Source organism: Rhododendron vialii, chromosome 5a (assembly GCF_030253575.1).
Source record: "Rhododendron vialii isolate Sample 1 chromosome 5a, ASM3025357v1".
NCBI classification, from domain to species: domain Eukaryota; kingdom Viridiplantae; phylum Streptophyta; class Magnoliopsida; order Ericales; family Ericaceae; genus Rhododendron; species Rhododendron vialii.
Genome location: NC_080561.1, coordinates 8,952,054 through 8,970,509, shown reverse-complemented (window position 1 = coordinate 8,970,509; position 18,456 = coordinate 8,952,054). Strand labels below are relative to the sequence as shown.

The 18,456-nt window shown below is 39.6% G+C and overlaps 1 protein-coding gene across 1 annotated transcript; it reads right to left on the bottom strand.

The window, feature by feature from the left end:
* Positions 1-14,607: 14,607 nt before the first annotated feature.
* Positions 14,608-17,040, bottom strand: LOC131327526 (uncharacterized). Its single transcript, XM_058360682.1, has 2 exons — positions 16,281-17,040; positions 14,608-16,037 (listed from the first exon to the last, which is right to left on the bottom strand). The coding sequence occupies exons 1-2, from the start codon at positions 17,038-17,040 to the stop codon at positions 14,608-14,610; spliced, it is 2,190 nt and encodes a 729-aa protein (XP_058216665.1).
* Positions 17,041-18,456: the final 1,416 nt, after the last annotated feature.

The window sequence follows — 18,456 nt, the reverse complement described above, 5'->3', positions numbered from 1 at the left end:
TGGTCTTGAGCAGTGGTCCCCTCTTCGGGGACAGTCATGATATTGGTCAAGGTTTCAAGTACTTCTTGCTCATTCAGGAGATACTAGATTTTCTTGTGCCACATGTCATAGTTTTTTCCATCCAATTTCTCCCCCTTAACAAGATAAGCAATAATAGTCTTCGAGGCCATTTCACTACATTTATTTGCGCATTGGAAATATTTAGCACGTTACAAGAATTTTATCTTAAAACCCTATTAAGCAAATGATGATTTTAACCATGAATAGAGATCGAAAATCTACAAAGCTCGTAGTCATCACTCCAACACATGGTGTAAATCATCATTTCTTAATTGATTTTTAGACAAATTTTCCAATGAATCAATATACTAGTAAGAGGATGCGACTAGTTATTTTAAGTCCCTAATTAATATTTTATACAAGAATGGGAGGCAAAAATATTATACAAACATAAGTGCAAAAATTCACCCCCTTACAAATAAAAAACAAATGAGGGTGTTGCACTTATTCCAAATAATAAATTTGTCTCCGGTCTCTATCATCAATGAGAGCCCATCTCCAAACGCATACAAATATATTACCCTTCAATTGACCATCCTTGCCAACATACAACAACACATAATGGGTAAAGGCATAGATGGTTCCACCACACTCTCCCTCTAAGAAGATGGGTAAAGTCCGATTACTAAGGGTACAATTGTTTGTGCCGTAACGCAGCAATAAACAATCAGTACATAATGAATATGAAAAAATATACAATTTGTTCATAATAATCGCAACGTATCCAAACGCAACAGTCACAAAACAATTAAAAAGAATTATTGGAAGGTTGGAGCCCGGCTAGCACAGCCCCAGTGTGCATTGAATTTTTTATTTATTGACTCGAAATCTGATGATATTTTTTAAAACGGAGCAGCATCAAATATATCAAAGTTGGTGCAGTGCAGTACTGGTCGCAAGTTCAATCCCTGCGCCTCTCACTAAAAACACCTTTTTTAAAAATTGTTGATCAAGTGAAGCCGCACGCTATCAAGCCGCTGAGCCTTGACAGAGCCGCACAATCAAGCCAAGCTGATCCGCGAACTGCATCACACTCTTTTGTTACTGTTCCAGATTTCCAGAAAATCGCACATAAAACTCTAAATTTCAAATGGCCATATATTTTTTGTTTTAACTCCAAATTTGACGAATCTTATATCGATGTGAAGCTTAGGAAAACAGAATCCTATCAGATAATTTTCATCGACAAAAAAAAAAAACAAAACTTTAACAAAGGTCAGATTAGGCACAAAGCAAGGCCATTAATAAAAAATAATTATTTTTGTGACGAGGATTGTTACGAACATATTATATGGTGCACATTATATGCGAGAGCGAGCCCTAATAGTTCTGATACCAATGTTAACTTTATAGGATTGAAAGCTCGTAAATCACATAAAACTTACACGATTGAAGCGCAACAGAATTCTTCAAGCTTTTCACAATTGACGAACTAAGGCCCGCTCTACAAGCACCGATTACGTACACGAACACCGTCTTCTCTTCACGCCGGGTTGAGGAGACTACTAGAGTCTGCTCCTAATATCCACACTGCAAATCCTAGGGTTCTTAGATTGAAATCCTAGAGAGAGAAGATATTTCATAGGAGAATATTTTCTAGAGGAGAAGGAGAGATCAAGGAACTCTAACTCTTTGTTATTGTGTGTATCTCCAAATATCTGCAGGACTATATTTATAGATTCTAGTCCAAGGGTTCAAAGTCTCCTAATAGATATAGGTGATCTATTATCTTTGAACTCTCCTAACAGATAGAGATTAGGAGTCCTGTCTTATCTTTCTAACCAACTCAATTACATAACCCATGTGGACGACCCATATGGGTTCGGTCCGATCCGAATCGATCCATTTTTCTAACACATGTATTATCATGAAATATTTCTTCAAATCAATCATGAAAATTGGGTCTAAACAATCTAATTGGATGTTTCTTCAAATCTGCCATAGATAGGATGTTTAGGTTTTCAAGACCACCTTCACTGTCAAGAGAAATAGATTCAAGAAAATATAAAAAACACATGCACATACAAAATACATATATATATATATGGATACCGAAATCCATAAAGATGCCGAACTAGACAAAGACAGGGCCGACATGGAGTAGCTGGTATAGCAGCAGCTGTAAGTAGGAAGTGGAAAGAAAAATTTATCCAATGCTCATCATGGTGGTGCATTTTAAGAAAAATTATTCGGCACTTTGCGCTTCTTTTTATTTCACCAAAAATGTGACTTGTAGAATGGATTCACCAAGTTTGAAACCTAGAACCTTGTGTCTTTAGCCAATGTAATTTTGCCACTTGAACTACACCAACACTTATCCTTAATTGCTCCAAGTTTATAACTTATTCTTTCTCTCCAGATTTCTATTTATTAAGCAACCTTATTTTGACACATGCAAACATAAAATTAACTACTAAAAAAAAAGTTTATTAGAATATAAAACAGGTCTAACAAAATACTAATTTAAGGGATGTAAGAACATCTCCAATGTTGGCCCATTTTAAGATCCAAGTTTAAAATTTGGGCAAAACCCTTAAAAATTCATCTCCAATCATGATCCAAATCCTTCCCCATTTTTTGTTTTACCCATTTCTTTGCTCAAATATGAGACAAAGAAAGTCTCCGCCCATTTTTCTCCCCATTTTCCAACAACTCTTTTCTACTTTCCAACGGCTCTTTCTCCGGTAATAAAGCCTTTCGTCCGTGTTTGAACAAACTCCATTCAACCAACCGTTTAAGCTCCTTTATTTTCATTTGAACAAACTCCATTCAACGAAGAAAATCTTTTATTACCCACTCTTCCACATTCCCATATCTCTCTAAATAGGTCGCATTCAGAATCCTCGTATATCTGGTATCATTTGTTTGAGGGAGATGGAATCAGGAGGGAAATGTTCTCTCCAATATAAATCTGGTAAGAGTTTGTCTTGGATAAGACAAAATTGAGAGGGGAATTTGTTTGCAAAAAAGTGAAAAATGAGAGGGAAATAAAATAGGAGGAGATGTTGGTGAAAAAAACGAGGGAAACCAAAATGGAGAAAAATACTCTTGACAGTATAAAAAACTCAATATACTTGGGTAAGAGATCATTTTACCATTGGAGTGAGCTTGACCCAAAATGAATTTTTACCCAAATTTTGATCCAGATTTGGATAAAAAAATTGAGTCAAGGCTAGAGATGCTCTAATATACTCTAAAACGTGTATATCAGCCGTTCTGGTCTTCTTCTTCCTTGATCGACAATGACTATGTTGTTCTTGGAGTGCACTTGTTCAACTAGCTTCTGAAGTTTGATATTCTTATCATTAGGATTTGTATGTATTTATGTTTTGAAATGGAAAGTGATGTGTTCTTGGATATGGGTTACTCGATCTCTCTCCTGATTTCTGCATGTAGTTTTTTTTTTCTTACCAAAATCGACAACTCAACCGAACCCGACAACTCCAACCTGATCAGTGGTTTGGTTGGTCTCAGGGGCACATTTCAAAAATTCGACTAAAGTCGGGTCGGGTCCAACCTGACACGAACCCAACAAAACCCTACCGTGGCGGCTTCTTGGTAGATTCCACGGGGTTTTGGCTGTGTAGGCTAAACAGCGGCGTAGATCTCTACTTGTGGAATCTGGTGGTTATGGTTTTGTGGTTTGGTAAGGTTGTGCTGGTGGTGGTGGACGCCTGAGCTTCGGTTGTCGGCGACAGGCGGCAGAGGCTTTTTTTTTGTAGTGGGGCTAGGTTAGGAAGTGGTGTCTTGGGCTGGGCTCAGTTCTTTTGGACTGGGCTTGGCCCATGTATTGAGTTGAATTTTTTTTTTATTTGGGCTTTTAGGTCTCTTGCTTTTTCTGTGCTGATTATGTATGATTCGGGTTTTTAAACCCATAGAGTGTTGGGCTTCGGCGTCTTGAAGTGGGCTTTGTCCCATATGGGTGTCCTTTGATTGGTTTCTTGCCAATCATAGGGATTGGGCAAATTTGTCCGCTTGAACATAATGCTGTTTCCTAACTTCTATTAGTCTTATACTCCCTCCGTCCCTTTTTAAATGTCATGTTTCGTAACTCCAACTTATTAAAAAGACATCATCATTACACCTTTTACATCAACTTTTTCCTCCACTTTCCCTACTTACCCATCATCATTACACTTTTACTCACTAACTTTTTAAAAAAAATCTACTTTTAGGGACAAAATAGACAATACACTAACTTTTACCTCCCTAACTTTACAAAATGGACACTTAATATGGGACAGCCCAAAATGGAATACTGGACACACAAAAAGGGACGGAGGGAGTAACAATTTCAAGATTTTTTTGCCGTTCAAACAAAACCCGACCGTGGACAACCCTACTCTATATTATCCCACAAGAGTGATCATATGTGTTTCATTTTTTAACTGTAGACCAATTTCTTATTGTAAAAATTGAAGGTAAATTTTTTGATGGAACAATGTTTTTGTATACTTACTGGACTACCAAAAAGACAACAGATAAGGTTATCTTCTTTTTATCAGCAACAAATAAGGTTATGTTCTTTTTTTTCATCAGCAACAAATAAGGTTATTTGTGTGAACTCTGAATTTTGTATAATATCAATAAAACCAACAGATATAGGTATCTATCCAAATCTATACTTTGTATTATCCCAAAAGACTCACAGAGATAAGGTAATTTATGTGAAATTTGTACTTTGTACAAGCGTAATAAACTCAACAAATATGGTTATTCGTCCAAATCAACATATGTGTTTCACTTTTTTTTGACTTTAATTAGGCTGATTATTTGTTGTAAAAAAAGTGGAGGAATTTTTTTTTTTTTTTTTTGTATAGGAAACGAAATAGGAGGTAAAATTCATTTTGCTAAACATTCTCAGACCCAACAAAATTAAAAGAAAAAAAAACTCCAAACCATAATTGTAATATCCGCAATTGTGAAATATATTTCATCGGTGCATTGAGATTTGGGTGTGAAAGAGTTCAATGCCAGCCATAAAGATGGCTTTTGCTTGTCTTGTCTCACCATAACAAGCTGAGCTAGATGGGCCCGAACTTGCTCATTGGGGTTCATAATTGTCCAACATGGTGGAAAAGAAAAGGAGGCTGCTTTTGCTTTAGCAGGATAGGATGGATTTCTTTTTGGGTGGTGGGTCCGGAGTAGGAAATTGCATCATAAGCGGGTAGGTCATCATATAGTGGTAATTTTCATGAAAAGGCAGAGCAGAGGTGTCATTTGGTTGAATCAGGAGTCCACGGTTATTTTTTCGCTAATAGAGAATAATAGCGCTTGAAATGGATAGACCTGTCGCGGATTAAAAAAAACCATTTGTCCACAAGTAGGGCCCAAGCAAACCCATTAGTCGTACCCAAAATGAACAGTAAGTGCTATGCATGGGGCTCGCGAGAGAGAGAACGCAGGGAGGTGCGCGCAATTGAGAAGAGAGACGGGGTATTTTTGTCAAATCAAGGATCTTAACCGTAACGCTTTTAAATTAGTGGACTATAAAGCTTACTAAAATCAAAGCTAGACTAAATTAGTCCACCATCAAAATTAATTTTCACCCAACCATTCATGGGTCTTCGCCATCGAATCTGAACTTCTGTAGCTGCTACCCGACCTGCTCCTACTGGTCTACGTCCTCCTTCATTAGCAACTAGAAATTCGGTGATAAACACCCGACAATGCCATTATGGGTGCGCTAGGTCCTTAGTTTAGTTTAATTTTGTCATTAAATTAGTCGTTTTTATTTGATATTGAACATAAGGTATGTTTTTAGTGTTTTCAGGTAAATCGTTTGAATAAGAAATGTTTTAATGTCATGGATGGCCCGAGTGCGTCCAAGTATCCGATGAACCAATGAAAACCCTGTCGGCTCCTGAAAATCTATCTAAGTATGGAAAAATGATTTTTCGAAAAAGTATCGATTTTCAAGATAAAAAATGGCGGTAATTGATCATTAGATTTTCTAAGAGCAACTTCAAATTTGAAAGGTTTTATTCGAAGAGCAAGGTCATGTTTTGAGCCATTTCTTATATAGAAAAATGTGCTGTTTTCTGTTTTACATTAGAAGCTGTGGGTCAACATTTTGATTGGATTAAAATCTCAAAATTCTGGTAATGCCATTGTTTGTAAATGGGGGGTACTTTCTTATTTTCATTAAATAAATTAAAGTAAAGAAAAGGTAAAAGAAATGTTTAAATGTAGTTTTTACTTAAGTTTAGGGAATGAAAATAAGATGCTGTAAAAGCTGTTGGGTGTTGTGGTAGCTGGAACTGGAGCTGAAGGCTTCGGTATCGATACCAAGGAAGAAGACGTATCAGTACCGAGGAGCTTAGAGGAGGCAGTTAATGAGTTCGGTACCGACACCAACTCAGCAGAGGTATCAATACCGAGGGCCTTCGGAGCAGAATTGTTAGGGCATCTTCGGGAATATTCTGTACTTAATTGGGGGCGGTATAGATACCCCATTGTCATTATTGCACGATTTGGATAGAAATGTACCTCTTTGATCATGTGTAGGCAAAAGCATTGCCTACTTGCCACACATGATGCTTGAAGCTCTGTCGCACGAAGGCATTTGCCAAATGAATTCTAGAGTTAGCTTGGTAATCGAACCATGTATCTTCCGGGTTGAGGACCTTAGTTCAGTATCTCAAATCGTATAATCGGGTGAGAAAAGAGATTCGACTTGAGTCGTGGGTGTTAGAAATTGCTAGACCTAGCCTGCCTTTTATCTTAGTTAATTTGTTGTTTAATTTACCCTTTTAATTTCCACTGCATAAAGTAAAACAAAGTTGACTGTCTAAAGGTCGAAAACCTTACTTACATTTACAAATCCATTCAAGTCATATTAAATATTTCCTTATGTACGATCTCGGTCTTCCGGATTATTATCCATCTTTACAGCTATTCCTTTCCACCAGCAGATTGTCCCCCCACCAACTTAGAAACAAATCACCTTGAATCGAGTTCATATTAATTCCCAACGGAGACAACTGCCACACAATCTGTGCAAAGGAACATCGGGAACAACACAACTTAATCGATCAACAGTTAAAAATTGTAATAAACACGGAAAAATTTTTAGTGTCGGATGGGTATCACGTGGTGCCCATTCGGCGCATCCGAGCCGTCCATTGCATTTTTTGACTGCTCGGATTTGGCGAGAGAACAAAGGAGAGAGACAGTGTTGGGTGAGGGAGAGATAAAAAATATTAGTGCGGGCTTGGGGATTAATGTCAATATAGTGGAATTTCTCTTTTGTTTGTGGAGTAGGTATTGAGACCGAACCACGAAAATCTTGTGTTCTTTATTTTTCTTGTGCTTGTTTAATTTTGTGGCGTGCTTCCGTTGCGGCGAGGGATCCAAAATCCCAACACTTTGGAGATTAATAAAGTCCATTTATTATTCTTCTTTCATATTTCATCCACTTCATTGTTTGTTTCCAAAGAAGTCCTGAAAACGGCAAGGAAACGAATTCCACTTTTTACACTCCACATTCCAGCAAAGTCACAATACAGTTCCCTGTCGATTGGTATTCTCCGTCGATTGGATAGAATTGAAATAAGAGAAATTGGCAAACAATTTTTGACGCTAGAAAGAGGGCAACATTACTAAATTGGAAGTAGTGGTGAAATCATATGTGAAAAGAAAACCTTGCAAGGTTTTTGACATTTTACATAATAGATAAACGGCCATTTGTTGGCCAATTGGAACAGTCAGGTTCCGGATCAAATATAAAAAATAAATAAATAAACATAAAGAAGAAAGTAGTGTTCTGTCGAAAGAATTGTTCTCTGTCGAAAAAGAAAGCCCCTTTGAGACAATGGATTCTCAAGTCCTTTTTCTTCACAAAACCGAAGGACTAACACCTAATAGGTAACAATTTTGTCTTATTACGAGTCATTGTGTGGTGATCAAGGACGAAGGAAATGGTTTTTGATTTCTTTTTCTTGCCGTCAATGAATTTGTGGGGTAAAAATTTATTTTTAGAAGAGCCAACTATAAAACTTAACGTCAATGATATAGGTACCGACGGCTGGGGAGGGAAATCGTACCGACTGGCGGCGCCGGGCCGTCTCCGGCCACCAGACGGCAGATCCGAGCCGTCCAAAAATTTTAAAATAAAAAACCGAGGGGTCTAGCGTGAGAATCAACGGCATCCGAGGTGTGTAGAGTGCTTGATCCGAGCACCCCTTTTTCGTGTAAATATGTATATACGTTTATATACACGAAAAAAGGATGCTCGGATCAAGCACCTTACACACCTCGGATGCCGTTGATTCTCACGCCAGGCCCCTTGGTTTTTTTTTATAGAATTTTTGGACAGCTTGGATCGGCCGTCTGATGGCCGGAGATGGCCCGGCGCGGCCGGTCAGTACGATTTCCCTTCCGGCCGGTCGGTGCTCATAGCAGTACTCAAAACTTAAATGGCTCGAAAGTTTGAAACTCAAAGTGAGTCGAATTATGAATATAAGTTGACTAGAGTTTCTCGATTTAGACCATGAATGGTCGAAGTAGAAAATGATCTCTTCACTCCATCTATACGGGTTAAGAATGGAGAAAATTTTCTCATGAAATATGAGTTCAAGCCAATTGTGGCCGTGAATTATTGATCGACAAGTATCCATGTGTTAAGAGGGATGGAATCTCCGAAGGCATTTGTATTGGCTTTAGTCGAAAAAAACACTAAGTATTGGTCTATGCCACTTGTCTCACCATTGATCTTTGGCTAGCAGAAGACTTTCTGTCGAGGACTAATAGAAATGGCCAATTATGGCAAATCTATATTTTGGGCGTGGCACTACACATGCATGATTGAACAGGTTGTTTTGTGGTCAAGATTGGTTTATTCATTTTTAATCGACAACCTTTTTGCATAGGCCATTTGTACTAGTTTAACCTATTCATAGGTTGACATGAATTCCAAGCATACAAAACCAGTCTCCATCGATTGACAATCCATCAGGATACTTGGCTCCGTCGATGGATACTTGGCTCCGTCGATTGACAATCCACTAGGATACTTGGCTCGAAATAAACCAATCTGTTGATTAATGGTTTACACATGCCTATTGTGCTAAGGGTCATAATACTCCAATAGATCACATTTCCTCGTTTCCTTTCAGTAGGAATTAGTTGAAGGAAAATTATCGACAGAGAGAAGTTTGCATCTTAGAAGCTAAGCTTGGTTCTGGATAGTTGTTTGTACCATATTTGTAATTTCTCGAATTCCCCATCGATTAAGTGACATGTGGCATAGATAGAAGGGTATTATTGAAAAATCAATGAGACTTATGGTCTGGTTAATTAATATGGTTAATTAACGTGATTATTATAAATCCATAATAAATTCTTATAAGCTAAACATCAGAGGAGGGTTCACCCGTCGATTGACTATTACAGTTTCTTACCTTTAACGATTAAATCACAGGTGTCAAAAGGAAAGGTGTTTGGTTTCTCCCATGATCAAAGAAGCAGTTTTTCCCATGATCAAAGGGGCAGTTCTCCCATGATTAAAGGAGCAGTTGTTTGGATATGCTCCAATGTTCATGGAAGTTATTTACGAGGAGGGACGAAAAGGAGAAGTAATTGCCATATTGGATTGGAGGGAAGATTCAAATTCAAATTGGAGCAGGCCTATTTATGCTTGAGGTCGTGATAGTTTTAAACACACAAACAACGCCAACAGGCCTTTATCTTTTCTCTTCTAGGAGTAGTTATAACTTATAATTATTCACTCGATTATCTTAATCGATTGTTCTTCTACTTTGGAGATTAATAAAGTCCATTTTATTATTCTTTTTCCACAATCCATCCACTATATTGTTTGTTTTCAAAGAAGTCCTGAAAACGGCAAGGAACCAAACTCCATCTTTACACCCCACATTCCAGCAAATCACAATACAGTTTCTCCGTCGATTGGATAGAAATCAGAAAATTAGGTAACAATTTTGGCGCTCTAAGGAGGGCCGCATTACTAATTTGGAAGTAATGGCACACATAATCAGGTTATTGGTTCATGTTTTGGCAAATCCGCAAGATGACTTAGCCCAAGAATTATCGACTCTATTACGAAGGTCGATTGCATCAGGACAAGAAGAAATTCCTTCTTCTAATGGTTTGCCTAACGACAGGAAAACTCCAGAAACTTCAGATATGCCTGGGGGTATCTGTAACGCCCTGATTTTGGAAATAAAATCGGAGATTTTAAATATTGATTTCTAAAAATTTATTGAATTAAAATTCAAAATCCAAACCGGATAATTCACCCTAAAGTTTCGTCTATTACAAATTATCGTGGAAATACTGAAAATAGTCTTTGTGGTAATAAACTAAACAAAATAACAGAGCCATCTTCTAAGTTTGATACGGATCCCAAGCATATTCTGGCTCAGCTCCTACCTCTGGGTTCTCTTCAGCATAAAACTGTTCACCTTCGGGATTTGGTGTCCCTTCTTGATTATCTGCAAAATCTGGCACGGAAGCCAGGCAATCCGTACCTGAGTGAACAAGTTCACCCCGTAGTATAATCCAACCCAACTACCTTCTTACTTTACAGTTAGCATGCAACAGGATAATAATAGTGCGAAAAAGTAATACAGAGTTTGTTCCACATAAATCAGTTCATTACTATGCATTAACTTGACTTGAAACCTAAGCTCTCCTCCGCGGAATCTTTCCTCCCTCAACCGCTAGCCATGCTCGGTCCCATGAGGTCACTTCCCTTTCCTGTCGCTGATGCACCTAAGTCATGTACCGAGTATGCATCCCAATAACTACAACAAGGGGAAAGCTTATCATGCCTGAATCACAATTAGGGTTCGCCTATCTTATATACCACCTCACAAATCACTTCACAACCATCACTGGACACCCGCCAGTCTATCAATTTATCACTGGACACCCGCCAGTTTTATTTTCATCAATATACCGCTGGTGCACTGGTGTTTTTATCACTGGACACCCGCCAGTTTTATTTTCATCAACATATCACTGGTGTTTTTATCACTGGACACCCGCCAGTTTTATTTTAATCAGTTTTTATCACTAGACACCCGCCAGTTTTATTTTAATCAACATATCACTGGTGTTTTTATCACTGGACACCCGCTAGTTTTATTTTCATCAACGTATCACTGGTGTTTTTATCACTGGACACCTGCCAGTTTTATTTTCATCAACATATCACTGGTGTTTTTATCACTCGACACCCGCCAGTTTTATTTTCATCTCTGGACACACGCCAGTTTCACTCTCATCACAAATCTCAACTTCACGCCTGCAGGCAATCTAGAAATAAAACTTTTCAATTTATCCATTACTTAGCACCGTCTAAGTGAATTCTATTTCGCAATACCACCCCCTGTCTCTAGGGTTCAATCTAGCATCCAAGTCAAGTATCGGCACAATATGCAATTAATCAATTAAAACAATTAATAGATAATGAAATCACGCAACTTTTTATGGATGAGCCATTGCCCTTAATCTTGTATGGTCAAAATGTTAATAATCAAGTAAGAGTTTTTAAAAGGAATCAAAAGGAAAATTTTCTGAACTCTTATTAATTAATTCTAAGATAATAGATTAATTAAAAACTAATTAAATACATTAATTAGGTAAAAATATTAAAATAATTAAAGTGACTTGATTAAGAGTCCGAGAGGTCCTATGCAACCAGTTGAGTATCAAAAGTTGGGTTCGGAGGGTCGCGAGATTATTTTAAATAAAGACGTTAAATAAAGTGACCGAAAGTGAAGTAAATAGATAATAAATAATTTACTAATTAAAATATATTGAGGTTAACAAAGTTTCATCTTCAGAATGTAGGTAGTCTAAATAAAATTACTCGGGCATTAATAATATGGTTTATAAGGTCGTAAGATAATTTTAATTGGAAACGCTGTAAAAATAATAATAAATAGTAAATTAAATAAAAAAATATGAATTTAACAAGATAACATCTTTGAGGTGTGAGGAATCTAGGAAAAATAGTTTGGGTGTTAAGAATATTATTTGGAAGGTCGCAAATATTTTTCGTTTACAAAATCTTGAAGGATAACGAATAAATAATTAACAAATATCTAAATAAATAAATAAATTATGAAATTAACAAGGTATGATATTTGAGATGTGAAAAGTCTAGAAAAAATAGTTCGGGGGTCAAAAACGGTGTTCGGGAGGTCGCAAAACACTTTCGAACCAAAACAGTACATACCGCAAGGTTGGACCAGTCAACCTTGCGGCTGGGGCCTCCAACGCAACCTTGTCTCTGGTTCATGCGGCCCGCATGTTGCGGCCGCAAGGTTGAATGCAGGTTTCGTTTTTTCGTCTTTTCGTCACGGTTTTGATGCATGGGTCCAATTAGGGCATAGGGTTAGGCTTAAAAACACTTAATATACCTAGAGGAGTGTTTGGATAGGATTATAATACCTTGGTTCGGGCCGAATTGATTTTAGAACGAAACTTGATTTTTTGGAGAAGACGACTTCGGTTTTGGCGATCGGGGGACCTTGGGCTTGAATTGAGTGATGCTTGGGGATGCTTGGGATTGAGGGAAGTGATTGGGGTGGTCAATTCGGGTCTCGGTATGTCGTGGCTATAAAACCCACTTTTCTCTCTCTTTCTTTCTCTCTCTAGAACTCCATGGATTGGAGTTCAATTTTTCTCCGATTCCTCTCTCTTTCTGGACTGGTGGGGCGTGGGGAATTTTGTGGTATGCCCTAGGGTCGGATTAATGGGGTATATATAAGAGAATTTTTTTATAAAAGTTGATAAAAATAGAGTTTCAATGGAATTCTAACTCTTGGCTTGAGGTGGACGAAAATAAGGGTGGAGAGGAAGTAGAGGTTGAGTAGGAGAGGGAGAGATGGAAGGAATTTCGTAATAATGCATGCATGCAATTAAAAGAAATTGAAATAGGATAATTATAATAGGAAAATTCTTATTTGTATTTATAAAAATAAAAAAAAATTAATTTCCTTATTAGTAACACTAATTAAACGTTATTATTATTAGTAAAATTTTCGGGTTGTTACAACCTATCCCCCTTAACAAAATTTCGTCCTCGAAATTAGAGTGTACCTTTAGGAGGAAATAGATTCGGGTAGTTGGCACGCATAGTATCGGTTCGTTCCCAGGTTGATTCCTCAATTCCTCGATGTAGCCAAAGGATTCGGACGAGTTGAATGGTTTTTCCTCGAATGCACTTCTCGCTATAGTCTTGGATTTCCACTGGCTGTTCCTCGAGAGTGACGTCCTCGTTGAGTTCGATGTTTTCCCAATTGATGATGCGGGAAGGATGTGTCATGTACCTTCGGAGCATTGACACGTGGAACACGTTGTGAACTCGGTCCAGTTGTGGCGGTAGTGCTAGGCGGTACGCCACTTCTCCAATTTTCTCGAGGATTTCAAAAGGGCCAATGTATCGTGGCGACAGTTTTCCTTTCTTTCCGAATCGGATAATTCCTTTTCGTGGTCTGATCTTTAGGAATACATGTTCTCCAACCTGGAAGGTCAATGGTCTGGTCCTCTTGTCAGCGTAGCTCTTTTGTCGACTCTGCGCGGTTAGGAGCCGTTGGCGAATGGTTTGGATCTTTTCTGTCGTCTCTCGGACTAACTCTGGTCCTAGTAAGCTTGCTTCTCCCAATTCAGCCCAACAAACTGGCGATCGACAAGGTCGCCCATACAGAGCTTCGTATGGTGCCATGTCTATGCTGGATTGATAGCTGTTATTGTAGGCGAACTCAACTAGGGGTAGCTGTCGTTCTCAACTTCCTTTAAAGTCCAAAACACAGGCGCGGAGCATGTCTTCTAAGATTTGGATTGTTCTTTCGGATTGTCCTCCATCATTTTCCACTCTCTTATGGCTAAACTAGCCACGTGTCCTCGGTTCTTGCGACTCAGCGCATCAGCAACTACATTTGCCTTTCCAGGATGATAGGACATTGTGAAGTTGAAATCCTCCAAGTATTCTACACATCTCTTTTGTCTCATGTTTAGCTCCTTCTAAGTAAACAAGTATTTCAAACTTTTGTGGTCCGTAAATACCTCGAACTGCTCTCTGTATAAATAGTGTCGCCAAGACTTTAGGGCAAATACTACTGCCGTTAGTTCCAAATCATGAGTTGGATAGTTCCTTTCATGCGGCCTCAACTGTCGGGATCCGTAAGCAACTACTTTTCTATTTTGCATGAGTACAGCTCCCAATCCATCTCTGGATGTGTCGCAGTACACGGTATGCCCTGCGTCTCGTTCAGGTATGATCAATATAGGAGCGCTAGTCAGCCTCTTCTTAAGTTCTTGGAATGATCTCTCGCATGCTTCGTTCCATTCAAACTTAACTCCTTTCTGGGTCAATCGCGTCAATGGTTTTCCCAAGATGGAGAAATCCTGAATGAATCTTCTGTAGTAACCGGCTAACCCCAAGAAACTTCTAATCTCGAATACCGTAGAAGGTCTTTTCCAGTCCATGACTGCTTCTACTTTGCTGTCGTCGACTGAGATTCCTTTCTCTGACACTACGTGTCCCAGGAATTTGACTTCTTTCATCCAGAATTCTCACTTGCTGGCCTTCGCATACAAATGGTTGTCTCGAAGTACTTGGAGGATAATTCTCAAGTGGTCTTCGTGTTCTTTCTCCGTTGGAGAGTATACAAGGATATCATCGATGAACACTACCACAAATTTGTCCAAGTACGGTGTGAAAATTTGGTTCATCAGGCACATGAAAACAGCAGGGGCATTGGTTAGACCGAACGGCATGACTATGAACTCGTAGTGTCCATAACGCGTGCGGAACGCCGTCTTGAGTATGTCGCAATCCCGAATTCGCAATTGGTGATATCCAGATCTCAGATCAATCTTTGAGAAACAAGTCGACCCTCTCAGTTGGTCGAACAAGTCGTCTATTCTCGGTAGAGGATATCGGTTCTTGATGGTGATTTTGTTGAGTTGACGGTAGTCGATACAGAGTCGGAGTGTTCCTTCTTTCTTTTTGACGAATAGCGTTGGAGCTCCCCATGGTGAGGTACTAGGTCGGATAAAACCCTTCTTTAAGAGTTCCTGCAATTGTGTTTTCAACTCTCGTAGTTCTGCTGGAGCCATTCGATACGGGGCCATCGAAATTGGAGCCGTGCCGGGTTGTAGCTCGATGGTGAAATCCAATTCCCTTGGTGGTGGTAATCCCGGTAATTCCTCGGGAAATACGTCCTCGTACTCGCGGACAACGTGAGGGAGGCCCAACTCCATTCGGTCCGTTTCCTCCAATGTGAGACTCGCTAACCATCCAGCAAGCTTCCTATGCCGCTTCGTTTTGTATGCGTGGGGTGCAGAAGGGTCTTGTCTATCCCCCTTAAACTTGAAACTCGTTCCATCTGGTGTATAGGCTGTCACCACCTTTCGATGGCAGTCTATGACAGCTCGGTGCGCAGTCAACCAGTCCATTCCGAGTATGACATCAAAGTCCGTCATTTCGATTACTCGTAGGTCGCGTATTAACCGCAAGTTCGATACTTCTAGTTCGCACCCTTTACAAATTAGTACTACCGAAATCTTACCCCCTAATGGTGAGGTCACATGCATAGTTGTCTTTAGAGGTTCAGTTTCTAATCCAAGTGTAGGTACACATGTGGCAGATATGAATGAGTGCGAAGCTCCAGAATCAAATAATGCTTGAACGCATGTAGTAAAAAGAGTGAGGGTACCTTGGATTACTGCAGGGTCCATCTCCTCTTCTGTTCCTTGTAGCGCAAACACCCTTCCAGCATTGGGCTGGATTGGTCCGTTCGATCCACTGTTCTGAGTTGGCGGCTGGTTCCACCCACCGCGAGGCTGGTTCTGTCCTCCAGCTTGGTTACCATTCCAAACTGGCCTAGCTGTGTTTTGATTCTGATTCCCAAATCCTGCAGTCCTGACTTGGTTTTGTGGTTGTCCTCCATAGTTTCCAGTGCCATTCAACCTAGGACAATTCCTCTTGATATGTCCTTCTTCTTGGCAGTAAAAACAGCGGTAGTCTATGTTTTGATTCTGGGAAAGAGGGTTGCGGTTTGGTCCAAGATTAGGGTTTGGGCCTTGGTTTGGTACTTGGATCTAGTTCGGATTAGGGTTAAGGGTTCGATTGAAGCTTGGATTGGGGTTTCTCCAAGCTGGGTTGGGTTGTATTGGTTGCAGGCGAGGGTAGTTTTGGTAGTAGGGTTGGGAGGTTGGGGCACTCCTGTTGTTAGGGTTGGTACGGATAGGTCCTCCAACTGCAGGTATTGTCTTTTTCTGCTCACGCCTTGTCTTGGAATCCAAGTTTTCTCTCTCCATCTTAAGTGCACATTGTACCACTTGTGAGTAGGTGGGAAGCGTCTGCGCCACCACTGCTGGGCGTGTCTCATTGAGTCCCCACTCAAATTTTCTTGCCTTGTCATCATCAGTAGGTATTATTTTTGTGCCATAGCGAGACAGCTCTTCAAACCGTGCTGCGTACTGGGTCACAGTCATTGTGCCCTGCTCAAGATTCATGAATTCTGAGGCCAATGCTTGTTTGACAGGTGCTGGAAAGTACTTGTCAAGGAAAATTTCTTCGAACCTGTCCCAAGTCATTGCTGCCACATCATGGGTGTTCTTCATCAGGTCCCACCAATGCTGAGCTTCACTATGCATCTGATAGGTAGCTAGGGCAATTCGATTGCTGGCCTCTTGAATGTCTAGGGTTTCAAGAATTTTCTTGATTTCCGCTAGCCAAGCTTCCGCAGTTGTGGGGTTAGGTTCTCCTTGAAAGTAGGGCGGGCGGCGCTTGCAGAATTCATTTAATGCCTGACTTCTGGTCATTGGTCCTCGAGGTGTGTGCGGGACTCCACGCTGATTCTGGTTGTTCGCAGTCGCAGCGGTAATGAATGCTTGCATGAGTTGGACTAGTTCGGTAGTCCCAATTTGGTTGTTGAGTTGAGGGGCTCCATTTTGTCCATTGCTTTGCTCGTTATTCTGGTTGTCTCTCGTTTCCTCCATCTAGATACCGTTATGTTAATTTTAGTAAAGGGGGGTTTATTATAAGAACATATATATTTGTATAATTATTAAATACGTGGAAGTAAAACATCATAAGAAACTTTTCTTTTATTAAACAAACGAATCAAACACATCAATCATGTCAAAACACAATACTTAGACGTGTAGCTACCAAAAGTCGAGATAAATCCTACTACCACAATTGTTTTCCTAAAAGAAAATGTACTGTGCGTGAAATAATTAGGAAACGCTGACGAAAACGGTCAATTGAAAAGCATAGGAAAATATTCTGCCAAAAGACTCTGCTCTTCGACGGTGTCCTCTGTGAGCCCGTAGCAACGCCATGTTACTCGCCATAGTGGTTCCTGCTGGTTGGAGTTTGGGGTAATCATAAGGTTCTAGGCGGATGGGTATCTCTGCATAGTTGAGGTCCATCTATAAAGGCGAGAAAATATATATATATATATATTTATCGTTAGGTTTCGGTATATTTCAAATAGTGCCATTTTAAACTTGTAGTGAAATACACAATCTGATGTGATCTACCCAAACTACCCAAGGCCGAGGGTTGAACCTAAGGCTCTGATACCAAGTTGTAACGCCCCGATTTTTGAAAATAAAATCGGAGGTTTTAAATATTGATTTCTAAAAATTTATTGAATTAAAATTCAAAATCCAAACCGGATAATTCACCCTAAAGTTTCGTCTATTACAAATTATCGTGGAAATACTGAAAATAGTCTTTGTGGTAATAAACTAAACAAAATAACGGAGCCATCTTCTAAGTTTGATACGGATCCCAAGCATATTCTGGCTCAGCTCCTACCTCTGGGTTCTCTTCAGCATAAAACTGTTCACCTTCGGGATTTGGTGTCCCTTCTTGATTATCTGCAAAATCTGGCACGGAAGCCAGGCAATCCGTACCTGAGTGAACAAGTTCACCCCGTAGTATAATCCAACCTAACTACCCTTCTTACTTTACAGTTAGCATGCAACAGGATAATAATAGTGCAAAAAAGTAATACAGAGTTTGTTCCACATAAATCAGTTCATTACTATGCATTAACTTGACTTGAAACCTAAGATCTCCTCCGCGGAATCTTTCCTCCCTCAACCGCTAGCCATGCTCGGTCCCATGAGGTCACTTCCCTTTGCTGTCGCTGATGCACCTAAGTCATGTACCGAGTATGCATCCCAATAACTACAACAAGGGGAAAGCTTATCATGCCTGAATCACAATTAGGGTTCGCCTATCTTATATACCACCTCACAAATCACTTCACAACCATCACTGGACACCCGCCAGTTTTATTTTCATCAATATACCACTGGTGCACTGGTGTTTTTATCACTGGACACCCGCCAGTTTTATTTTCATCAATATACCACTGGTGTTTTTATCACTGGACACCTGCC

Coding starts and splice junctions, on each gene's coding strand:
- LOC131327526 (XM_058360682.1), bottom strand. CDS start 17,040: ATGGAGGAAACGAGAGACAACCAGAATAACGAGCAAAGCAATGGACAA. Junction 16,038..16,280: donor TGCAGTTGGAGGACCTATCC/GTACCAACCCTA, acceptor TTTACTGCCAAG/AAGAAGGACATATCAAGAGG.